Source organism: Arachis ipaensis, chromosome B3, assembly GCF_059453495.1.
Source record: "Arachis ipaensis isolate K30076 ecotype BB chromosome B3, ASM5945349v1, whole genome shotgun sequence".
NCBI classification, from domain to species: Eukaryota; Viridiplantae; Streptophyta; class Magnoliopsida; order Fabales; family Fabaceae; genus Arachis; species Arachis ipaensis.
Window position 1 is genome coordinate 61,411,625 of NC_142438.1, and position 24,588 is coordinate 61,436,212.

Genomic DNA, 24,588 nt, shown 5'->3' on the forward strand with positions numbered 1-24,588 from the left:
GAACTGGGGAGTTCTTAGTAGGGTCGGGGTTGTTAGTTACGTTCATTTATTCGTTTTCGATTAGTAGATGGATAACAGAATACAGTAAAGTAGTAAATAGAAGTTAAAAATAGATAGAAAAACAAAGAACAGAACATAAGCAGAAGAATACAATAAGGTAAAGCACAGACATAGCACTCGAGCAAACAAACATAAAGAAATAGATCACACACAAGTAGGAATGCAACAGAGAATGATGCTCAGACAAGAATGATGCATGTCTAGTCCTAGTACAGGCCATGAGCTCATGTGTCGGTTAGCTACCCGCAATCCCGACATTTATCTGGTCACGAGTAATCCCGATTTCCCGGATACGATTTTCCGTTCAAATAAATGCACATATAATTATTAGCAGCTCTATTGAGACAGCCTCTACTTTCTACTCGCAGGAAATATACTCTTGGGAGTAGAAAATTGCTGTAGGTATCCTAGTTTCTCTACAGAAGCTCTTGTGAACGGAAAATTGCTGTAGGTATCCTAGTTTCCCTACAGAAGCTCTTGGGTTGCTTTAAGCAATAGATAATAAACATTATCTTTTGGGTTGCATCAAGCAACGAATAAGAAAACAATATCTCTTTATTGTATTACTCATCTCTTTTATCTCTTTGCTCTGTTCTGGTTTCTCTTTTCTCTGTATCCCTTTACTCTGCTCTGGTTACTCTGTTCTCTATAACTCTTTGCTTTTCTCTGATTATTCTTTCCTCTGTATCTATAGTACTCTTTTTCTCTTTATCTCTTTACTTTACTCTGTTCTGATTTTTCTTCTTAACGTATGTATGTAAAGCTTATGTAAATTTTGGTATGAATAGTTAGCCTGTGCCAAGTATAGGTTCATTAAGTCTATACTGAAACAGTTTAACTTTTCATATAATACCTAACCCTAGTCGCAACTCAAGGACTAACTATGTTACCCTAGTTTGTTTGCTAGTCTCTGTCTATTTTTCTATCATTAAAACTTGGTGTGCGAAATTATGATCATTCCTTCCTTGGTAACGGCGCTAAAAACTCAATACGCACGTTCATGTTTTTAATTCTGTTTCACAACTTCGTACAACTAACCAGCAAGTGCACTGGGTTATCTAAGTAATAAACCTTACGTGAGTAAGGGTCGATCCCACGGAGATTGTCGGCTTGAAGCAAGCTATGGTCACCTTGTAAATCTCAGTCAGGCGGATTCAAATGTATTAAGAGATTATAGTATACTAAAAGATAATTAAAATAGGATAAAGATACTTATGTAAATCATTGGTGAGAATTTCAGATAAGCGTATAGAGATGCTTTCGTTCCTCTGAACCTCTGCTTTCCTGCTGTCTTCATCCAATCAGTCCTACTCCATTCCATGGCAAGTTGTATGTTAGGCATCACCGTTGTCAATGGCCACCTGTCCTCTCAGTGAAAATGGTCCAATGCGCTGTCACTGCATGGCTAATCATCTGTCAGTACTCGATCATACTGAAATAGGATTTACTATCCTTTTGCGTCTGTCACTACGCCCAGCACTCGCGAGTTTGAAGCTCGTCACAGTCATTCAATCCCTGAATCCTACTCGGAATACCACAGACAAGGTTTAGACTTTTCGAATTCTCAAGAATGGCCGTCCATGGGTTCTAACTTATACCACGAAGATACTAATAACTCAGACTCGGTCCCCTGTATTAGATATTCAAGAGATACTCATTCTAGCTTGTTTGCATGTAAAACGGAAGTGTTTGTCAGGCACGCGTTCATAAGTGAGAATGATGATGAGCGTCACATAATCATCACATTCATCATGTTCTTGGGTGCGAATGAACATCTTAGAACCGGAATAAGTTGAATTGAATAGGAAAACAATAGTACTTTGTATTGATTTATGAGGAACAGCAAAGCTCTACACCTTAATATATGGAGTGTAGAAACTCTACCGTCGAAAATACATAAGTGATAAGGTCCAGGCAGGGCCAAAAGGCCAGCCCTCCCAAAAGTCTAAGATAGCATAAAACTAATCAAAGATCTGATCCGAAGATGTAAATACAATAGTAAAAAGTCCTATTTATACTAAACTAGTTACTAGGGTTTACAGAATGAGTAATTGATGCAGAAATCCACTTTTGGGGCCCACTTGGTGTGTGCTTGGGCTGAGCATTGAGCTTTACACGTGTAGAGGCTTCTCTTGGAGTTGAACGCCAATTTGTAACCTGTTTCTGGCGTTTAACTCCACTTTGCAACCTGTTTCTGGTGTTTGACTCCAGAATGCAGCATGGAACTGGCGTTCAACGCCAGTTTACGTCGTCTATCCTTAATTAAAGTATGGACTATTATATATTGCTGGAAAGCCTTGGATGTCTACTTTCCAACGCTATTGAGAGCGCGCAATTTGGAGTTTTGTAGCTCCAAAAAATTCACTTTGAGTGCAGGGAGGTCAGAATCCAACAGCATCTGCAGTCCTTCTTCAACCTCTGAATCTGATTTTTGCTCAAGTCCCTCAATTTCAGCCAGAAAATACCTGAAATTATAGAAAAACACACAAACTCATAGTAAAGTCCAAAAATGTGAATTTAGCATAAAAACTAATAAAAACATCCCTAAAAGTAACTAGATCCTACTAAAAATATACTAAAAACAATGCCAAAAAGCGTATAAATTATCCGCTCATCACAACACCAAACTTAAATTGTTGCTTGTCTCCAAGCAACTAAAAATCAAATAGGATAAAAATAAGAGAATATACTATAAATTCCAAACTATCAATGAAACTTAGCTCCAATCAGATGAGCAGGACTTGTAGCTTTTTGCCTCTTGAATAGCTTTGGCATCTCACTTTATCCATTGAAGTTCAGAATGATTGGCATCTATAGGAACTTAGAATTTAGATAGTGTTATTGATTCTCCTAGTTCAGTATGTTGATTCTTGAACACAGTTACTTTATGAGTCTTGGCCATGGCCGTAAGCACTTTGTTTTCCAGTATTACCACCGAATACATAAATGCCACAGACACATAACTGGGTGAACCTTTTCAGATTGTGACTCAGCTTTGCTAAAGTCCCCAATTAGAGGTGTCCGGGGTTCTTAAGCACACTCTTATTTTTGCTTTGGACCTTGACTTTAACCGCTCAGTCTCAAGTTTTCACTTGACACCTTCACGCCACAAGCACATGGTTAGGGACAGCTTGGTTTAGCCGCTTAGGCCAGGATTTTATTCCTTTAGGCCCTCCTATTCACTGATGCTCAAAGCCTTGGATCCTTTTTTATTTACCCTTGCCTTTTGGTTTTAAGGGCTACTGGCTTTTTCTGCTTGCTTTTTCTTTTTTCTTTCTCTCTTTTTTTTTTTTGCCATTTTTTTTTTGCAAGCTTTGTATTCACTGCTTTTTCTTGCTTCAAGAATCATTTTTATGATTTTTCAGATTATCAAATAACATGTCTCCTGTTCATCATTCTTTCAAGAGCCAACATATTTAGCATTCATAAACAACAACTTCAAAAGACATATGCACTGTTCAAGCATTCATTCAGAAAACAAAAAGTATTGTCACCACATCAATATAATTAAACTAAATTCAAGGATAAATTCGAAACTCATGTACTTCTTGTTATTTTGAATTAGAAAAATTTTTCATTTAAGAGAGGTGGAGGATTCATAGAATTATTCATAGCCTTAAGACATAGTTACTAAATACTAATGATCATGAAGTAGAGACACAAAACATAGATAAATATTTAACATAAAGAAAATGAAAAACAGAAGAAATTTAAGAATAAGGAATGAGTCCACCTTAGTGATGGTGGCATTTTCTTCTTGAAGAACCAATGATGTCCTTAAGCTCTTCTATGTCTCTTCCTTGTCTTTGTTGCTCCTCCCTCATTGCTCTTTGATCTTCTCTAATTTCATGGAGAATGATGGAGTGCTCTTGATGTTCCACCCTTAATTGATTCATGTTGTGACTCAAATCTTCAATAGAAGTGTTGAGTTGTTCCCAATAGTTGTTGGGAGGAAAGTGCATCCCTTGAGGTATCTCAGGGATTTCTTGATGATGAGCTTCCTCATGCATCTCTTGAACTCCATGAATGGGCTCTCTTGTTTGCTCCATCCTTTTTTAGTGATGGGCTTCTCTTCCTCAATGGGGATGTCTCCTTCTATGAAAGCTCTAGCTGAGTAACATAGATGGCAAATAAGATGAGGAAAAGCTACCTTTGCTAAGGTAGAGGGCTTTTCGGCTATTTTGTAGAATTCAAGGGAGATAACTTCATGAACTTCTACTTCTTCTCCAATCATGATGCTATGAATCATGATGGCCTGGTCTACAGTAACTTCAGACCGGTTGCTAGTGGAAATGATGGAGCGTTGGATGAACTCCAACCATCCTCTAGCTACAGGCTTGAGGTCTAGTCTTCTTAATTGAACCGGTTTGCCTTTGGAGTCTCTTTTCCATTGAGCTCCTTCCACACATATGTCCATAAGGACTTGGTCCAACCTTTGGTTGAAGTTGACCCTTCTAGTGTAGGGGCATGCATCTCCTTGCATCATGGGCAAGTTGAACGCCAACCTCACATTCTCTGGACTAAAGTCTAAGTATTTCCCCCGAACCATTGTAAGGTAATTCTTTGGGTTCGGGTTCTTACTTTGATCATGGTTCCTAGTGATTCATGCATTGGCATAGAACTCTCGAACCATTAAGATTCTGACTTGTTAAATGGGGTTGGTTAGAACTTCCCAACCTCTTCTTTGAATTTCATGTCGGATCTCCGGATACTCATTTTTCTTGAATTTGAAAGGGACCTCGGGGATCACCTTCTTCTTGGCCACAACATCATAGAAGTGGTCTTGATGGGCTTTGGAGATGAACCTTTCCATCTCTCATGACTCGGAAGTGGAAGCTTTTGTCTTCCCTTTCCCTTTTCTAGAGGTTTCTCCGGTCTTAGGTGCCATCAATGGTAATGGCAAAACAAAAAAGCTATGCTTTTACCACACCAAACTTAGAATATTGCTCGCACTCGAGCAAGAGAAGAAAGAATAGATGAAAAAGAAGAAGATATGGAGGAGAGGGAGAGAGGGTTGTGTTTCGGCCAAGGAGGAGAAGAGAGGGTTGTGTTGTGTGAAAAAGAAGAAGAATGGAGGGGTTTATATAGTGAAGGAAGAGGGGGTAGGTTCGGCCATATTGGGAGGGTTTGGGTGGGAAAGAGATTTTGAATTTTGAAGGTAGGTGGGGTTTATGGGGAAGGGTGGATAGATGTGAGTGGTGGAGAGGTGATGGGGAAGAGAGATTGAGGTGATTGGTGAAGGGTTTTTGGGGAAGAGTGTTTATGGGATTGTGTGAAGAGGGGGAGAAGGTGAGTGGAGGTAGGTGGGGATCTTGTGGGGTCCACAGATCCTGAGATGATCCTGTGGGGTCCATAGATCCTGAGGTGTCAAGGATTTACATCCCTGCACCAATTAGGCGTGTAAAACGCCTTTGCATGCAATTCTAGCGCTTAAACGCCGAAGTGATGCTTGTTCTGGGCGTTCAACGCCAATGTGCAGCATGTTTCTGGCGTTGAACGCCAGTTCCATGCTTGTTTCTGGCGTTCAGCGCCAGCTCTTCCCATGGTGTATTCCTGGCGTTTGAACGCCTAGATGTTGCTTGTTTCTGGCGTTCAACGCCAGATGCTCCTTACTAGCGTTTAAACGCTAGTAAGCCCTTCCTCTAGGGTGTGATTTTTCTTCTGCTGTTTTTGATTCTATTTTTGATTTTAGTATTTTTTTTTGTGACTCCACATGATCATGAACCTAATAAAACATAAAAGATCAATAAAATAAAAAATTAAATTAAATAAATAAAAATTGGGTTGCCTCCCAATAAGTGCTTCTTTAATGTCAATAGCTTGACAGTGGGCTCTCAAGGAGTCACACAGGTGATCAGGTCAATTTTGTAGACTCCCGACACCAAACTTAGAGTTTGGATGTGGGGATTCAACACCAAACTTAGAGTTTAGCTGAGGCCTCCCAACACCAAATTTAGAGTTTGATTGTGGGGGCTTTGTTTGACTCTGTACTGAGAGAAGCTTTTCATGCTTCCTCTCCATTGTTACAGAAGGATAGCCTTGGGCCTTAAACACAAGGTAGTCCCCATTCAATTGAAGGACTAACTCTCCTCTGTTAACATCTATCACAGCTCCTCCTCCTCCTTCCTAGTGTCTAAGATTATGAAATCAGTAGGGATTCCTTCAACCTTTACTAACACGTCCTCTACTAATCCATAAGCTTGTCTTACTAACTTGTCTGCCAATTGTAATGAGAATATGGCAGGCTGTACCTCAATGATCCCCAGCTTCTCCATTACAGAGAGTGGCATAATATTTATACCTGACCCTAGGTCACACAGAGCTTTCACAAAGGTCATAGTGCCTATGGTACAGGGTATTAAGAATTTGCCAGGATCTTGTTTCTTTTGAGGTAAAGTTTGCTGAACCCCTGTATTCAGTTCACTAATGAGTAAGGGAGGTTCACCTTCCCAAGTCTCATTACCAAACAGCTTGGCATTCAGCTTCATGATGGCTCCTAGATATTGAGCAACTTGCTCTTCGGTTACATCTTCATCCTCTTCAGGGGAAGAATAGTCTTCAGGGCTCATGAACGGCAGAAGGAGGTTTAGTGGAATCTCTATGGTCTCTATATGAGCCTCAGATTCCTTTGGGTCCTTAATAGGAAACTCCTTCTTGCTTGAGAGACGTCCCATGAGGTCATCCTTATTAGGATTCACGTCATCTCCTTCCTCTCTAGGTTCGGCCATGTTGATTATGTTAATGGCCTTGCACTCTCTTTTTGGATTCTCTTCAGTATTGCTTGGGAGAGTACTAGGAGGGGTTTCGGTGATTTTCTTACTCAGTTGGCCCACTTGTGCCTCCAAATTTTTTATGGAGGACCTTGTTTCACTCATGAAACTTAGAGTGGCCTTGGACAGATCAGAGACTAAGTTTGCTAAATTAGAGGTATTTTGTTCAGAGTTCTCTGTCTGTTGCTGAGAAGATGATAGAAAAGGCTTGCTATTACTGAGCCTGTTTCTTCCACCATTATTAAAGCCTTATTGAGGCTTTTGTTGATCATTCCATGAGAGATTTGGGTGATTTCTCCATGAGTGATTATAGGTGTTTCCATAGGGTTCACCCATGTAATTCACCTCTGCTATTGCAGGGTTCTCAGGATCATAAGCTTCTTCCTCAGAAGATGCCTCTTGAGTACTGTTGGATGCAGCTTGCATTCCATTCAGACTCTGGGAAATTATGTTGACTTGCTGAGTCAACATTTTGTTCTGAGCCAATATGGCATTTAGAGTATCAATTTCATGAACTCCCTTCTTCTGAGGCGTTCCATTATTCACGGAATTTCTCTCAGAAGTATACATGAATTGATTATTTGCAACCATGTCAATAAGTTCTTGAGCTTCTGCAGGCGTTTTCTTTAGGTGAATGGATCCACCTGCAGAATGGTCCAGTGACATCTTGGAGAACTCAGACAGACCATAATAGAATATATTCAGAATGGTCCATTCTGAAAGCATGTCAGGAGGACACATTTTGGTCATCTGCTTGTATCTTTCCCAAGCTTCATAGAGGGATTCACCATCTTTTTGCTTGAAGGTCTGAACATCCACTCTAAGCTTGCTCAGCTTTTGAGGAGGAAAGAACTTAGCCAAGAAGGCCGTGACCAGCTTAACCCAAGAGTTCAGGCTATCTTTAGGTTGTGAGTCCAACCATGTTCTAGCTCTGTCTCTTACAGCAAAAGGGAAACGCATGAGCCTGTAGACTTCAGGATCTACTCCATTAGTCTTAACAGTCTCACAGATCTGCAGGAACTCAGTTAAAAACTGATAAGGATCTTCTGATGGAAGTACATGGAATTTGCAGTTCTGTTGCATTAGAGCAACTAATTGAGGTTTCAGCTCAAAATTGTTTGCTCCAATGGTAGGGATTGAGATGCTTCTTCCATCAAACTTGGATGTAGGTGTAGTATAATCACCAATCATCCTGCTTGCATTATTGTTGTTAGGTGCGTCTGCCATCTCCTTTTCTTGTTCGAAAATTTCAGTAAGGTTTGTCTCTGGATTGTTGTAATTTAGCTTCTCTTAGTTTTCTCTTCAGAGTCCTTTCAGGTTCTGGATCAGCTTCAACAAGAATGCCCTTTTCCTTGTTCCTGCTCATATGAAAGAGAAGAGAACAAGAAAAGAAAAGGAATCCTCTATGTTACAGTAAAGAGGTTCCTTATTGTTAGTAGAAGAAAAAAAGGAATTAGAGTGAAGAAAAATGGATAATCCAAACACAAGGGTGAGGATAGGAGCAGAGATATGAGATGAAGAGAAGAGTTAGTAAGTAATTAAATAAATAGAAGGAGATGAGAGAAAGAAGTTTTCGAAAATAATTTTTGAAAAAGGAGTTGATGATTTTCGAAAATTAAAGGGGAAATAAAATTAAAACTAAAATTTAAAATAATTAATTAATTAAAAAGAATTTTTGAAAAAGAGGGAGGTATTTTCGAAAATTAGAGAGGGAAGAGTAGTTAGGTGGTTTTCAAAAAGATATGATTTTTAAAATTGAAATTTTGATTTGACTCATAAGAAATAACTAGATTTTAAAAATTTTTGAAAAAGTCAATCCAAATTTTCGAAACTTTGAGATAAAAAAAGAAAAGATATTTTTTTTTATTTTTGAACTTTTAATGATGAGAGAGAAAAACACAATTATGACCCAAAACATGAAAATTATGAATCAAAACAAGAAAAATATGCAAGACACTTTGAATGCAAAGATGAACACCAAGAACACTTTGAATGTCAAGATGAACACCAAGAACTTGTTTTTGAAAAATTTTCAAGAAAAAAAAACATGCAAGACACCAAACTTAAAAATTTTTATTCTTGAGACATTAACAAATTGAAAATGCATATGAAAAACAAGAAAAGACACAAAACAATAAAACATCAAGATCAAACAAGAAGACTTACCAAGAACAACTTGAAGATCATGAAGAACACTATGAATGCATGAATTTTTGAAAAAGGCATATGAAAAACAAGAAAAGACACAAAACAAGAAAATATGGAGATCAAACAAGAAGACTTGTCAAGAACAACTTGAAGATCATGAAGAACACATGCATGAGTTTTCGAAAAACGCACAAATTTTAAAAACATGCAATTGACACCAAACTTAAAATTTGACTCAAGACTCAAACAAGAAACACAAAAATATTTTTGATTTTATGGTTTTATTAATTTTTTTTTTTTGATTTTTTTTTTAAATTATTTTGGGAAAAACGAAAAAGAAAAATTTTTTTTTCTAAAATAAGAAATAAAAAGCTTAAAATTAAAATAAAATTATCTAATTTGAGCAACAAGATGAACCGTCAGTTGTCCAAACTCGAACAATCCCCGGCAACGGCGCCAAAAACTTGGTGTGCGAAATTGTGATCATTCCTTCCTTGGTAACGGCGCTAAAAACTCAATATGCACGTTCATGTTCTTAATTCTGTTTCAGAACTTTGTACAACTAACCAGCAAGTGCACTGGGTCGTCCAAGTAATAAACCTTACGTGAGTAAGGATCGATCCCACGGAGATTGTCGGCTTGAAGCAAGCTATGGTCACCTTGTAAATCTCAGTCAGGCGGATTCAAATGTATTAAGAGATTATAGTGTACTAAAAGATAATTAAAATAGGATAGAGATACTTATATAAATCATTGGTGAGAATTTCAGATAAGCGTATAGAGATGCTTTCGTTCCTCTGAACCTCTGCTTTCCTGCTGTCTTCATCCAATCAGTCCTACTCCTTTCCATGGCAAGCTGTATGTTAGGCATCACCGTTGTCAATGGCCACCTGTCCTCTCAGTGAAAATGGTCCAATGCGCTATCACTGCATGGCTAATCATCTGTCGGTTCTCGATCATACTGAAATAGGATTTACTATTCTTTTGCGTCTGTCACTATGCCCAGCACTCGCGAGTTTGAAGCTCGTCACAGTCATTCAATCCCTGAATCCTACTCGGAATACCACAGACAAGGTTTAGACTTTCCGGATTCTCAAGAATGGTCGTCCATGGGTTCTAACTTATACCACGAAGATACTAATAACTCGGACTCGGTCCCCTGTATTAGATATCCAAGAGATACTCATTCTAGCTTGTTTGCATGTAGAACAGAAGTGTTTGTCACGCACGCGTTCATAAGTGAGAATGATGATGAGCGTCACATAATCATCACATTCATCATGTTCTTGGGTGTGAATGAACATCTTAGAAGCAGAATAAGTTGAATTGAATAGGAAAACAGTAGTACTTTGTATTAATTTATGAGGAACAGCAAAGCTCTACACCTTAATCTTTGGAGTGTAGAAACTCTACCGTGGAAAACACATAAGTGATAAGGTCCAGGCATGGCCAAATGGCCAGCCCTCCCAAAAGTCTAAGATAGCATAAAACTAATCAAAGATCTGATCCGAAGATGTAAATACAATAGTAAAAAGTCCTATTTATACTAAACTAGTTACTAGGGTTTACAGAATGAGTAATTGATGCAGAAATCTACTTCTGGGGCCAACTTGGTGTGTGCTTGGGCTGAGCATTGAGCTTTACACGTGTAGAGGCTTCTCTTGTAGTTGAACGCCAGTTTGTAACCTGTTTCTGACGTTTAACTCCACTTTACAACCTGTTTCTGGCGTTTGACTCCAGAATGCAGCATGGAGCTGGCGTTCAACGCCAGTTTACGTCATCTATCCTTAATCAAAGTATGGACTATTATATATTGCTGGAAAGCCCTGGATGTCTACTTTCCAACGCAATTAAGATCGCGCCATTTGGAGTTCTGTAATTCCTGAAAATCAACTTTGAGTGCAGGGAGGTCAGAATCCAACAGCATCTGCAGTCTTTCTTCAACCTCTGAATCTGATTTTTGCTCAAGTCCCTCAATTTTAGCTAGAAAATACCTGAAATCACAGAAAAATACACAAACTCATAGTAAAGTCCAGAAATATGAATTTAGCATAAAACTAATAAAAACATCCCTAAAAGTAACTGGACATTATCAAGATTTACAGACTTTTTCTTTGATTTTTATCTTTTCTTTATCTTTATATCTTTCTTTTATCTTTGCCTCGCTAATATGTTCTTACCACTCCCTAAGTGTTTTATGAAGGTAATTATGAGATTCTGCACTTAACGTTGTCTTTCTAAAGCTTTTACAAAAAACTGCCTTTTCCGCATTATTTTATTAGTTTTATTAAAATATTGTTTTTAATTAAATATTATTATTTATTATTTTATCATTAATTTTCGAAAATTAACTTACCTTTTACTTTTAACCTTTAAAATTCACTTTTTACCACCCGTAACTTTTAATATTTCTATTTTTACCAACCTAACTTTCGAAAATTACCAAATAACCCCTCAAACACCAAAAATTTTACTTCCTTGCCCTTTTAAGGATCTAAATCTTGTTCTTTATTATTGTTCTTCATCACACTTAAAGTGTTCTTCATGTTCTTCATAAATTCTTCAGATTCTTTCTCTATTTTTACCCGTTTTTCAGTCTTTTCAGCAACCGATTTTTACTATAATTCATAATAAATTAGCAGCCACTAAAACCCCATCTTTTCTACATGATTTCAACACAAATTGAACCTCAATTTAAGCCTATGGTTTTATTTTTCCAGCTGCCCCAAGAACATGAACTTTAAAGCTTGAATTTCATCAAATTTCATCAAAATTTCACCAAATTTTCACCAAGAATCAATCATATATGCAACCAATTTTTAGCACAGCCAAATCATACAACATTCACACAACTCAAACACAAATAATCAAGATTAAATTTGTGACACCCTACCTGGTTTTGCTGCTCCTAATTCAGTTAGACTTTCAGGTGGTCCTTAAGCACTTTTTCCTCCTAAATCACATCAAGAACAACTTTAAATCCAAAAACCCTCAACTAACCATATCTCCCTCAGCACGTTAGGAATTGATTTCTAACCTTAGACTTGCTGGAAAGTCACGTTTCTTGGTCCTCAAGTCAAGTTAAGCATGATTCCTAAGGAAGAACATCAAGAAAACACATGTTTAAGCATGTTTCCTTGAAACCGAATCAAAAGAGAGATGGTGCAGCCAACTCACCTTGATTCCAGCCTTGATAAGTCATATGATCATGTAGAGAAAGAATAGAGGATCATTTTGGTCGGATTGGAATTTTGATTTGAGTTTTAGTTCAGCAGAAATCAACCTTTGAAGATTTGGAACTAAGAACTTTTCTCTCTTTTTCTCTCTTCCTATTTTCGGCCACAAAGTGAAAATGAGCCAGCCTTGGAGGTTTTGGGGGTGTAGGGTGAGTTTTGATTGGTTGGCTTGGAGGTGGTTTAAAATAATATTAAAATATCTCAGGTGTATAACTACTAAAACTAGATGTATCGGAACACTTATAAAAACATCTCTAAAAATTATTTTCTGAGCTACTAGCATAAATGACACTAGTAACATATTTATTATGAGAATAAAACATGTATAATGAGGCCTTAGCATTGCTAAAGTCATCAGAGAGTGCTGGTGCTAAGCTGCACCAGTAAACTGTGAACCCGGTTAAACCGATTTTCTGTTTTTAACTAAAACTAACCAAGTAACCTTATAATATCATTCAAGAAGCTTATAATACTAATATAATGATAATATTACCCTATTATCTCTCTTCTCTCATAAATCGAGTCCGGTTTGTCAAACTGAGACTATTTACGAAAAACCGAATCAAAACTCCTAACCGATACGATTCAAAAACTAGGTTCTTCGTGACTGCATTATCGAGCTTGCCTCGAAAAAAGATTCTAGCTTAAAGATGACATAATGACAATGAGGATTGAGATACTTGATGATATATCAAAGGTTTTCCCCTTACTGATCTTCCGGAGAAATCCGTACTTTCAGAAAAGATCTCGCGTACTCGAAAACCGGGGTTGTTACATTCTACCCTCCTAACAGAAAATTTTGCCCTCAAAATTTTAGTTACCTGAGAATAGATGCGGATAATCAGCTTTCATCTTATCTTCCAGTTCCCAAGTGTGCTCTTCTTCTTTTCTTTGTCCCCAAGCTACTTTGACTAAGCGAACAGTTTTGCCTCTTAGCTGCTTATCACTTTTTCCTACGATCTGAACTGGTGATGCTTGATATGTCAAATCGTTTCGTAACTGTACTATCTCTGGTTGTAAAATGTGACTCTCGTCGGGAATATATTTCTTAAGTTGTGAGACATGAAAAACATCATGAAGGTTTGACAGATATGGAGGAAGGGCTACTTGATAAGCTACTAGACCGACTCTTTTTAAGTATTTGAAAAGGTCCTATGTATCGAGGGTTAAGCTTTTTAGCCTTAAGGGCTCTACCTATTCCAGTAGTCGGGGTTACTTTAAGAAAGACATGGCCTCCCTCACTAAACTCTAAGGGTCTACGTCTATTATCGGCATAGCTCTTTTGACGGCTCTGTGCTGTCTAGATCTTCTGGCATATCCCCTTTATCTTTTCAGTAGTTTCTTGCACTAAGTCTGGACCTAAGACACTAGCTTCTCCGTCATCATTCCAACACAATGGTGTTTGACATCTTCTTCCGTAGAGAGCTTCATATGGTGCCATCCCGATACTTTGTTGGTAACTGTTGTTGTAGACGAACTCGACCAATGGCAAATACCTATCCCAACTGCCCTGGTTATCCATCACACAAGATCTTAGCATGTCTTCCAATGTCTGGATTGTTCGCTCTGATTGTCCGTCTGTCTGAGGATGGTATGCTGTACTCATGTGTAATTCTGTTCCCAACGCTTTCTAGAAAGCTCCCCAGAATCTGGAAGTAAACCTCGGATCTCGATCTGAAACAATTGACGAAGGTATCTCGTGCAATCATATGATTTCTTGAATATATATCCGTGCCAGCCTTTCTAAAGTATAATCAACTCGAATCGGAAGGAAGTGTGCTGACTTTGTCAACCTGTCCACAATTACCCAAATGGCATCGTGTCCTGTTGAGGTCCTTGGCAATCCCGTGACAAAATCCATAATGATCTGCTCCCATTTCCATTGTGGTATTTCTAAGGGTTGCAGGGTTCCTGACAGTTTCTGGTGTTCCACCTTCACCTTCTGGCAGGTTAAACATTTTGAGACATAATCAGCTACCTCTTTCTTTAAGCCCTGCCACCAAAACATTTGTTCCAAATCTTGATACATCTTTGTTACTCCAGGATGCATAGGAAATCTACATTAGTGAGCTTATGCAAGAATCCTTTTTCGCAATTCTCCAGAGTTAGGCATACAAATTCATTTTTTTCCTCCAAAGACCATTACGATTTTGTCTCACAGCTTCTACTTCTTCTGCTCCCATACGTCTCAACATTGTCATCATTTCTGAATCCTAAACACAATCTTTGGTATATCTGGCTCGCTTACTCGAATTTGGTGATGACCCGATCGCAAGTCAATCTTAGAGAACACAGTTGCACCTTTCAACTGATCCATCAAATCATTTATCTGTGGAAGTGGATACTTGTTCTTGATAGTGACTTTATTTAGCTGTCGGTAATCTATGCAAAGTCTCATTCCACCATCCTTCTTCTTTACTACTAACACCGGAGCTCCCCAAGGTGATGCATTGGGACGAATAAATTTCTTTCCAAGTAGCTCATCCAACTGCTTCTTCAACTCTGCAAGTTCCAGTGGGGACATCCGGTACAGTGCTATGGAAATCAGTCCGGTTCCAAGTACAAGTTCAATGCTGAATTCTATCTCTCACTGAGGAGGAAACTCAGGTATGTCATCCGGGAAAACATTAGAAAATTCCTTCACCACTCGGATTCGTTCTAAGCTTAGTTCACTATCATTCGAGCTAGCAGCTAACAGAACGTACCCCTCACAATCACTCCCGTCTAATGTAACTCTTACAGAATTCAGATATAAAGTATGAGATAGAAATGGTTTAATATCTAAACTATCTGATGGAATAACAGCAGTTCTTTCATAGCAATCAAGGAAAACATGATACTTGGACAACCAATCTAATCCTAGAATAACTTCCAAACCACATAGAGGCAAACAGATTAGATCATGTATAAAAGTTCTATTCCTAATAGTGAATGGTACTTGCAGGCACACTAAACTGGTCAAAGCATTTTGGGATGCAGGGGTATGGACAGTTAGATCAAAGTTCAACTCAGAGAAATCTAGTCCCAACTCACGAGCAACAGTTAAAGAAATAAAGGAATGCGATGCACCTGAATCATACAGTACAGTTAGAAATTGATTCTTGACGTAACACTGACCTTGGATCAGGGCGTCTGATTGCATATCATCATCAGTAGTCATGGCAAACACTCGACCTTGTTGTTGGGTTCGTACCACATTCCGAACAAACTTTCTTGGGTAGATCCTAGCTGTGTGTCCAGATTCCTCACAAGTAAAACAAGCGTTTGTTCCTTACGGCATCCAAATCTCACAAAGCCATAGCCATGGGGATCATAACAGCTATAAGGATAGCTGTGTCTCGCATCGATTCGTCGTTCGAAGCTCGATTAAACTATGCCTATTCGCAGTCATTAAGGTCCTATCCGCACCAAACAATCAACATTAAGGTGATCAGTCTTAATATTTCAAGTAAGGCACGAACATTCCCAAAATGAGTGCTCATAGACATTCATGCTGAATGTATCTTAAAGATACCCTAACAGCATGAGACACACAAGCAGAGTATGCAATGAAGCATAGTCAGTCCACTCCCCAGGCTCTATTAGGAACGAACTGCTCTGATACCGAATTGTAATGACCCAACTTCCGGTATGCCATGGTCATACAAGAAGCTGAGTGTTACCAACTTGTTCTTCCTAATTATTAGCTATTACTTAATGTATAAGCCTGTTCCTTATTAGAACGTTGTCAATTTTACGAGTAACTTTTTTTTTTAACTTATATCGTTGCGAGCGAGGGAGAAAAATAAATAAGCACACACAGATAGAAATAATAAGGAAGCATAAAGAAACATATAACACAGCTAAAATTATACATAATGTATACTATAACAAAACATGTAGCGTTCACAAAAGATCAAGTTAGTTTACCTCCTCGTCATCCTACGTAGCTAATATATACACGACACTCCCAGGGCCTGGCCCGTGTAAAAAGCTGCTAAACTCGCGCCCAGGCTAGCCTAACCACTATATAGCTCCTAGCTCTCGGGTGTACTAACACAAGTGAGAGACTAACTATCAGATAATGTCAGACTAGATTGTCATCAAAAGAATGCCCCTTCCACAGTCAAACTATATCTACACGTGGCCGTTCGGAGAATCGCCGTGAGGCTCATCCATCTCCTCATCTTGCTCTATCTCTATCTCAGGATCCTCCTCCTCCTCATTATCCGCAGCTACAACTATACCCTCAGATCCGACAGAAATACTGCTGTCACTATGTACAAAACCATTCGCGAGCACAGGTCCGTTTGTGTATATAGGAGCTATCCCACCATCCGATAGTGCCGGCTCATCAGGCTGTGAAAAGTCGGAGATCGGCTCAGGGAAAAAGTCCAACTTTGGTAGAATCACAGGTACATAGTCACCAGCTAACTCGGGCTCATCAGGTATGATAGGCTCAGGTGCCGCCTCATTCAAGGGTTGAGCTGGTATAGGGTGTCCGGTACTATCGAGAAAAGGATGCCCAGGTGCGTCAGGGTGTAACCATGATAAGGGAAAGTCGTAAGGAGCATCGGGGTCAAAATGCGGGATAGACAGAGGAAGTTGAAAAGCTCGATTAGGTAACGCATATCGTCTAATACGAGGCTCCAAACCCATAATGAAGTAACTGTGATGTACCTGATCCTCGTAGACGTAAGGGTCCTCGAACTCATAGAAGATCACGCCCGTCTCCATCTGAGGGGGAGGAAGGAAGAGAAGGGGTAAGAACTGGGGAGTTCTTAGTAGGGTCGGGGTTGTTAGTTATGTTCATTTATTCGTTTTCGATTAGCAGATGGATAACAGAATACAGTAAAGTAGTAAACAGAAGTTAAAAATAGATAGAAAAACAACGAACAGAACATAAGCAGAAGAATACAAGAAGGTAAAGCACAGACATAGCACTCGAGCAAACAAACATAAAGAAATAGATCACACACAAGTAGGAATGCAACAGAGAATGATGCGCAGAGAAGAATGATGCATGTCTAGTCCTAGTACAGGCCATGAGCTCATGTATCGGTTAGCTGCCCGCAATCCCGACATTTATCCGGTCACGAGTAATCCCGATTTCCTGGATACGATTTTCCATTCAAATAAATGCGCATATAATTATTAGCAGCTCTATTGAGATAGCCTCTGCTTTCTACTCGCAGGAAATATACTCTTGGGAGCAGAAAATTGCTGTAGGTATCCTAGTTTCCCTCCAGAAGCTCTTGGGTTGCTTTAAGCAACAGATAATAAACATTATCTCTTGGGTTGCATTAAGAAACGAATAATGACAATGAGGATTGAGATACTTGATGATATATCAAAGGTTTTCCCTTTACTGATCTTCCGGAGAAATCCGTACTTTCAGAAAAGATCTCGCGTACTCGAAAACTGGGGTTGTTACAGAATTCATGAGTTGGAAACCATTCCATTGGGTTGTTCCATTTCGGCTTTGATGGGATCCATTCCGAAAAAGTGTGTTGATCCGGGTCCTTGCTTAGTTTCTTGTATCATTGATGGAGTCCAATTCGTTGATTGTATGTGCGACCTTGGTGCATGCGTTAGCATTATGCCTCTTTCCGTTTATCATTTATTGAAGCTTCCACTGTTGAAGCGGTCGACGGCTAGGTTTGTCTTGGCGGACAAGAGCATAATAACCGTGTCGGGTATTGCGGAAGATGTGTTGGTCAACATCAAGGGTTTGATATTTCCAATTGATTTTCATATCATTGAGATGCCACCAAGTGAATCCGAGAGGGCATCATCTATCCTACTTGGGAGGCCATTTTTGAGGATCTCTAGATTTAAGTTGGATGCCCATTCGGGAACCTACTCATTCGAGATAGATGGGAGAGTTGTAAGTTTTAGCCTAGAAGAGGCAATGAGACACCCATCGGAGAACCATTCCATATTTCGGTGTGATCTAATTGACAACATTGTGGCGGAAGTGCATTATGCAAAGCTAGAAGAGAAACATATGATTGAAGGAAATAGTGAAGATCCAAGTGAAAAAGTTCAAGTGACAAGCCAAGAGCAAAAGCTAGAATTGAAGCCATTACCACCCCACCTAAAGTACTCATACCTTGATGAAGCCCACAAGCTTCCAGTGATCATAGCAAGGGAATTAAATCCTCAACAAGAAGAGAAGTTGCTATGTGTTTTGAGGAAGATTCATCAAGAATTTTAGCAAGGTAGCATTGCCTCTCTCAAGGTTGCTACAAAAGGATGTTGAGTTTGATTTAAGCAAGGCATGCATGGAGGCTTTCGACAAGCTCAAAGTAGCATTGACCCAAGCTCCCATTGTGCGAGGGCTGGATTGGAGTCGGCCATTTGAAATAATGTGTGATGCTTCAAATTTCGCCATGGGAGCCGCATTAGCACAACGCGAGGGTAAGAATCCATGTCATAGCCTATGCATCAAAAACATTAGATGGAGCCCAATCCAACTACACTACAACCAAAAAAGAACTTTTGGCCATTGTTTTTGCCTTGGACAAATTCCGAGCATATCTTCTCGGTTCAAAGGTGATAGCGTACTCGGATCATGCGGCATTAAAGTATTTGTTAGCTAAGAAGGAATCCAAACCGAGATTGATTAGATGGGTTTTATTGTTGCAAGAGTTTGACTTGGAAATCAAGGATAGGAGTGGTATGCAAAACCTAGTGGCGGACCATCTAAGTCACCTTGAACATACAAAAAGCGATACTACTCCTATCAATGATTCATTTCCCTTTGAGGGCTTGCATGCAATCTCGGAAACCATTCCTTGGTATGCACCAATCGCCAATTACTTAGTATCTCGCTCCCTCCCTCCTAATCTCTCCAAACATCAAAGGGATAAGCTAAAAAGCAAATCCAAATACTATGTGTGGGATGACCCATACCTTTGGAGATGTGGGGAGGATCAAGTAATTCAGAGGTGCATTCCACAAACCGAATTCCACTCAGTCTTGGAAGCTTGCCACTCCTCCGAAGGAGGAGGCCATTTTGGACCTCAAAGAACGGCAAGAAAAATCCTAGATTGTGGCTTTTGGTGGCCAACTCTTTTCAAGGTCTCTTCTCATTTTTGTAACTCTTGTTATCAATGCATTAAATTTGGAAATATCTCTAAGAAGGATGAAATTTCCCAACAAACTATGCTATTTTGTGAGATTTTTGACGTGTGGGGAATTGACTTCATGGGGCCATTCCCAAATTCTAATGGTTTCCTCTACATTCTACTCGCCGTTGATTATGTGTCCAAATGGGTGGAAGCAATACCCACCCGGACGAATGATGCTAATGTGGTCCTTTCTTTTGTGAGAAATAATATCATTTGTAGATTTGGGTCGCCACGAGCAATCGTGAGCGACCAAGGTTCACATTTTTGCAACAAAAGAATGGATGGACTAATGAGGAAATTTGGCATCATGCATAAAGTAGCCACGGCCTACCACCCACAAACAAATGGCCAAGCCGAGGTTTCCAATCGGGAGATTAAACGCATCTTGGAAAGGATTGTGAAACCCAATAGGAAAGATTGGAGTGCCAAGCTTACCGATGCATTATGGGCCTACCGAACGGCATACAAAATGCCAATTGGCATGAGTCCCTTTCAGTTGGTGTACGGCAAAGCTTGCCATTTGCCGGTGGAAATAGAGCACAAGGCGTATTGGGCCATCAAGGAGTGTAATCCGAGTTTGGGTGGAGCTGGAATTGAAAGGAAGCTACAATTAGCAGAGTTGGAATGTTTGAGGCTTGAAGCTTATGAGAACTCTAGACTTTACAAGGAAAAAATGAAAGCCATCCATGATAGGAACATAAGAGGCAAAGAATTCAAGGCCAGTGATCTTGTCCTTCCATACAATTCTTGATTGAGATTGTTGCCCGGTAAACTAAGGTCAAAATGGGAAGGCCCATATCATGTAGTGAAGGCGGAACCCTATGGGGTTTACCATTTGTGCCTTCCCTCAAGTTCAGATATCCTCAAGGTCATTGGGCACCGTCTAAAGTTGTATCATGGTGAACAAATGAAGAGCAACAAAGAGATTGAGGTATTCCTTTTGGAAGATGCACCTCTTGGCAAAGAGCAATGAACAAGTGAAAGTCCAACTTAAGGACATTAAACAAAAGTGATAGGTGTAACGACCCAACTTCCAGTACGTCATGATCGTACCAAAAGTAAGGCGTTACTGACCTGTTTTCCTATTAACTATTTACTATTGAGCCTTTAGTTCGATATTGCATTTCAGTTTTTAAAAAAATTCCAGAAAAATTTTGTTTTTGATTATCAAAATCATATATCAAACATTTCAAAGTAATAATAATCACATAATTATTAATAATAATATCTGTCATACAAAAGATTTCAAATAAAACTCAGATACAAATCCTATCCCTCCGTATAAAATAAAAACTAAAGCTACAAAGGCAAGGAAACTCTATGAAAACAATTAAAACCATAAAGAAAGCCTACTAATCGCTTGCAGCTTCATATTGTATCTTCAAACCTGTGTCACTGAAAGGGGGAAAATTTGGGGGTGAGAACCAAACCACATGTTCTCAGTAGAGGTCGAGAATGCCGTGAAAGTAAAGAATAAAGCGCAAATAGTTAATTTCATTCAGAGACATCTAAAAGAAAATTAACCTTCTTTAAAAGCATTAGTTAATTATACAAAATCCTAGAACCATATTTTCTTTATAAAACTCTTAAAAGTTTCCTAGACTGTATGAATGACCAACCTGTTCCAAGCATAGGTTCATTAAGTCTATGCTGAACCAGTTTGATTTTTTCATACTTTACTAGACCACAACATAAAAGAAGTTACCTACACGGTATAAATGATCATCCTGCTCCAAGCATAGGTTCATTAAGTCTATGTTGAACCAGTCAGATACTTTTTACAGAACTAGACCTCAAACGTACCAGTCACGGCCTCAGGCCCAAACAACTCAATCAACATCCAATCACTACAATCCAAACAATCAATTACAAACACAGGTAATGAGATTCAAACACAATCAAGAGCAATTACATCAAGTATAGCAATTAGCAATTAAACAGAATTATTCACTTAGGCAAACCAATTACAATATATACACCCAAACAATGTCACATAGATGCATATGATGAATGTCTAGTCCTAGTGCAGGCCATGAGCTCATGTGTCGGTTAGCACCTACATTCCCGACATTTATCCGGTCACGAGTTCACGATTTCCCGAATACGATTTTCTGTTCAAATAAATGCGCATATAATTATTAGCAGCTCTATTGAGACAGCCTCTGCTTTCTACTCGCAGGAAATATACTCTTGGGAACGGAAAATTGCTGTAGCTATCCTAGTTTCCCTACAGAAGCTCTTTGGTTGCTTTAAGCAACAGATAAATAAATATTATCTCTTGGGTTGCATTAAGCAACAAATAAGCAAATAATATCTCTTGGGTTGCCTCAAGCAACAAACAAACATCTCTTGGGTTGCTTCAAGCAACAAACAAATAAACAAATATTTCTTGGGTTGCCTCAAGCAACAGATAATCATACAATAAGTACTTTACTCTTTCCTTTTTCTTTCATAATTGCAAATACGCAAGCGGGACAAGACCCACGCCCTTGCCAAAAATCTCGTATACCAAATAATCATTTCTTAAAAGAATCATTGAAGTTATTATCATTAAATAAGCCTTAAATATTGATTTTGATTAAGTCCTTATACTTTAATAAAAATTTGGACATAATCTCCTTTAAGAATAGGACTTAGCCACCCTTACGGGTCTCAACCAAACAATTTACCAAACTCTTTTCAACCTCTCCAATATCAAATCAATTCAGAATCAAACAAATTCCAACATTGAATCAGCCCTATGACGCTGAGGTTCATCTTTAATTTTATGAACTCATAACTCTCACTCAGACATTCTCAACACTATCTTCTTTTCTGTTTTTAATATAGCAAATAAACTCGGAATTGTGCAAACTTTATGTCCAGGCGTTTATCTTGAAATAAGATTTCTAACAAATTAAAGATCATAATTTTCTGGTTTCTCTAGCCTTAGGAATAGAGGAAAAACCGTGACTGCTCTACAGTGCGTAAAACCAGAAAAACAGCAGCAGCATGTGGTATTCAAAATTCAATATAAAATCCAAGTTAAATCTAATGACTTTAAAAATTAATATAGTTCAACTTCACTCATCCAGGTCTCTTTTCCAATTGGTTCCAGGTCAATATCATTTTTAATGAAGAAGTTATATAACCTAGAAATTGAATAATTTTCTGCAGAATTCTGTTCTAAAAGTTAATGAACTTATCTTCTTCCAAGTCCCATAACTTACTCATTAAAACATGGATAGCCCTGAAATTTAAGTCACATATGCTAAACATACTTAATTTTCACTTCCAATTGGTTGCACCTCGATATCCAATCAGGTTAAAAGGTTATAAACTCTCAAAGTTACTGATCTAAGAAAACAGAATCTGGCCTTTACTGCATAATGCATCATACTTCAAAAATTCGTATCATTTAAACCGCAAGTTCAACCGTTCTGAAATTTTACGACATTAAAATAATAGGACTAAAGTTTCATTTAAAATTGGTTTCGCTTCAAAATTCAATTCGGAACATTCACAACAGAGCCAACAAGTTACTGCTGTTCTAAAAATTCTGCAGTAAAAATCAGATCCCACAACCATTACTCAAAAATTCACCATAAATCTTATATTTAATGAAAAGATCTCAAACTCTCCAATTCAGTCCCAATTATTCCTAAGTTTAACCAGGACTTGGTTCAACGCAATTCCGATCATCACAGAATTAGTTACAGTCTTTCAAAGTTACTGTTTTCACTTAAAAGTAATGCAGAAAATCAGATTTTACGGCTTAACTTTGAAAAATCATAACTAAATCTTCAGATAATACGAAACCTTCAAATTTAAATCCTAACAACTACACTTGTTAAAGTTTACTCAGATTTTAATCTCATACCATTTCGATCGCTACCAAATTACTAGGCCGTCCTCAAAGTAACCATTCTATTTTGAAAACCAGATTCTTAATAATAGTTTAGTCTTTTAGGCCTTAATTCTTCAACAATTCTCAATCCAGTATCGAATATATCAAATGATTATCTTAGTGTCAACCATTTATACATAATCAGTCAAAATCACAATCCTCTACTAATCTCAAGTCACTTTCGCAGCCATAGCAATATACCAAACAACCATTTCAACAACCAACAATCAATAATTCAATCATCTACCATACATAATTACAATCAATTCAATCACAGCACCAAGCACAATCGCAATCACAATCCAACATTCATATAATCAATTAATTACTCACAGCTATTAATACTATTTGCAGTTATTCAGTAAACCTTGTTGGCATTCCTAAATTAAAATCATTTTAAACCCCCTACCTAGATGTCGAAATTCACAAAATTAAACGTGACTCCAACTTCGTTCTAACTCGCATCAGCAACAACAGCAGCTCTAACAGTTTCCTGATGGCATTGACAGTATCCCCTATGATAGTTCTAGCAGTAAACAAGGAAAATAGAGTAGCAACACTGAACAAAACATAGGTTTCCTTAGTTAGAACAGGTGAAAGACATAGGAATAGGATAGAAGCAGAGCAAGGATTAAAGCTCACGGTCTCAAAAATGGAGGAATTGGAACCGATTCAATAGCTTCAATGGCAGCTCTGATGGCGGCAGAGGCTCCAACAGCTGCGAGAACCAGGACCAGAAGCAGATCCGAACAAGCCTCCCTTCCAAACCTCCAAAAGCAACACCCGTTCCAAGGCTCGACGGTGGAAGCGGCCGACTTCAGTGCTGGCGACATCGGGCAGAATGGTGACGGTAAAAGCTCGGCGTGGTGGCTGGTCTTCAGCAGCGGTGGCGACAGCAACGATCCTCCTCTTCGTGTTCTTCTCTTCCTCGAGTTCTCTCCCCTCAGATCCACTCTCTTCCACGGCGAACCAACGACGGTAGCAACGAAACCCCAGCGGTGACGGAGGCAAGGCGGCGGCGCAAGCAGCAACGCCTCCCTCTCTCACTCGCGATGGCAGCGTGGACTCCATGGGACTGCGATAGGCATAAATAGCTTCCTCCTTCAACGGCGACGGCGCAGAAACGACGGCTCTGGCAAGGTGGCCGGACGGCTCTCTCTCTCTCCGCGGTTCCGTTTCCGACGATGGCTCAGCAGCAATGACCGGTGGTGACACGCGACGGAGGTGGCGACTGCGTCAGCCTCCCTCTCCTTTCTCTGCACTCTCCGTTCTCTCTGTTTCTCGTTTCTCCAGTGTTTTTGCATCTAAGCTGCTGAGTTTGGGGGAAGGAGGTTTCGGCGGCTGTTAGGGTTAGAGGAGATTAAGGTTTCTGTTTT

General features: G+C 39.0%; 1 protein-coding gene, 1 long non-coding RNA gene and 1 other non-coding gene across 3 annotated transcripts; 1 reads left to right on the forward strand and 2 right to left on the reverse strand.

The window, feature by feature from the left end:
- Nucleotides 1-639: 639 nt before the first annotated feature.
- Nucleotides 640-23,631, reverse strand: LOC148570837 (uncharacterized). Its single transcript, XR_015907555.1, has 2 exons — nt 21,820-23,631; nt 640-699 (listed from the first exon to the last, which is right to left on the reverse strand). It is a non-coding gene; the product is annotated as an uncharacterized LOC148570837 (long non-coding RNA).
- On the forward strand, nt 7,551-7,658 carry LOC148570838 (small nucleolar RNA R71). The gene has a single exon (XR_015907911.1). It is a non-coding gene; the product is annotated as a small nucleolar RNA R71 (small nucleolar RNA).
- A 262-nt stretch (nt 23,632-23,893) lies between the features above and the next one.
- On the reverse strand, nt 23,894-24,283 carry LOC110270189 (uncharacterized). The gene has a single exon (XM_021118960.2). The coding sequence runs from the start codon at nt 24,281-24,283 to the stop codon at nt 23,894-23,896; it is 390 nt and encodes a 129-aa protein (XP_020974619.2).
- Nucleotides 24,284-24,588: the final 305 nt, after the last annotated feature.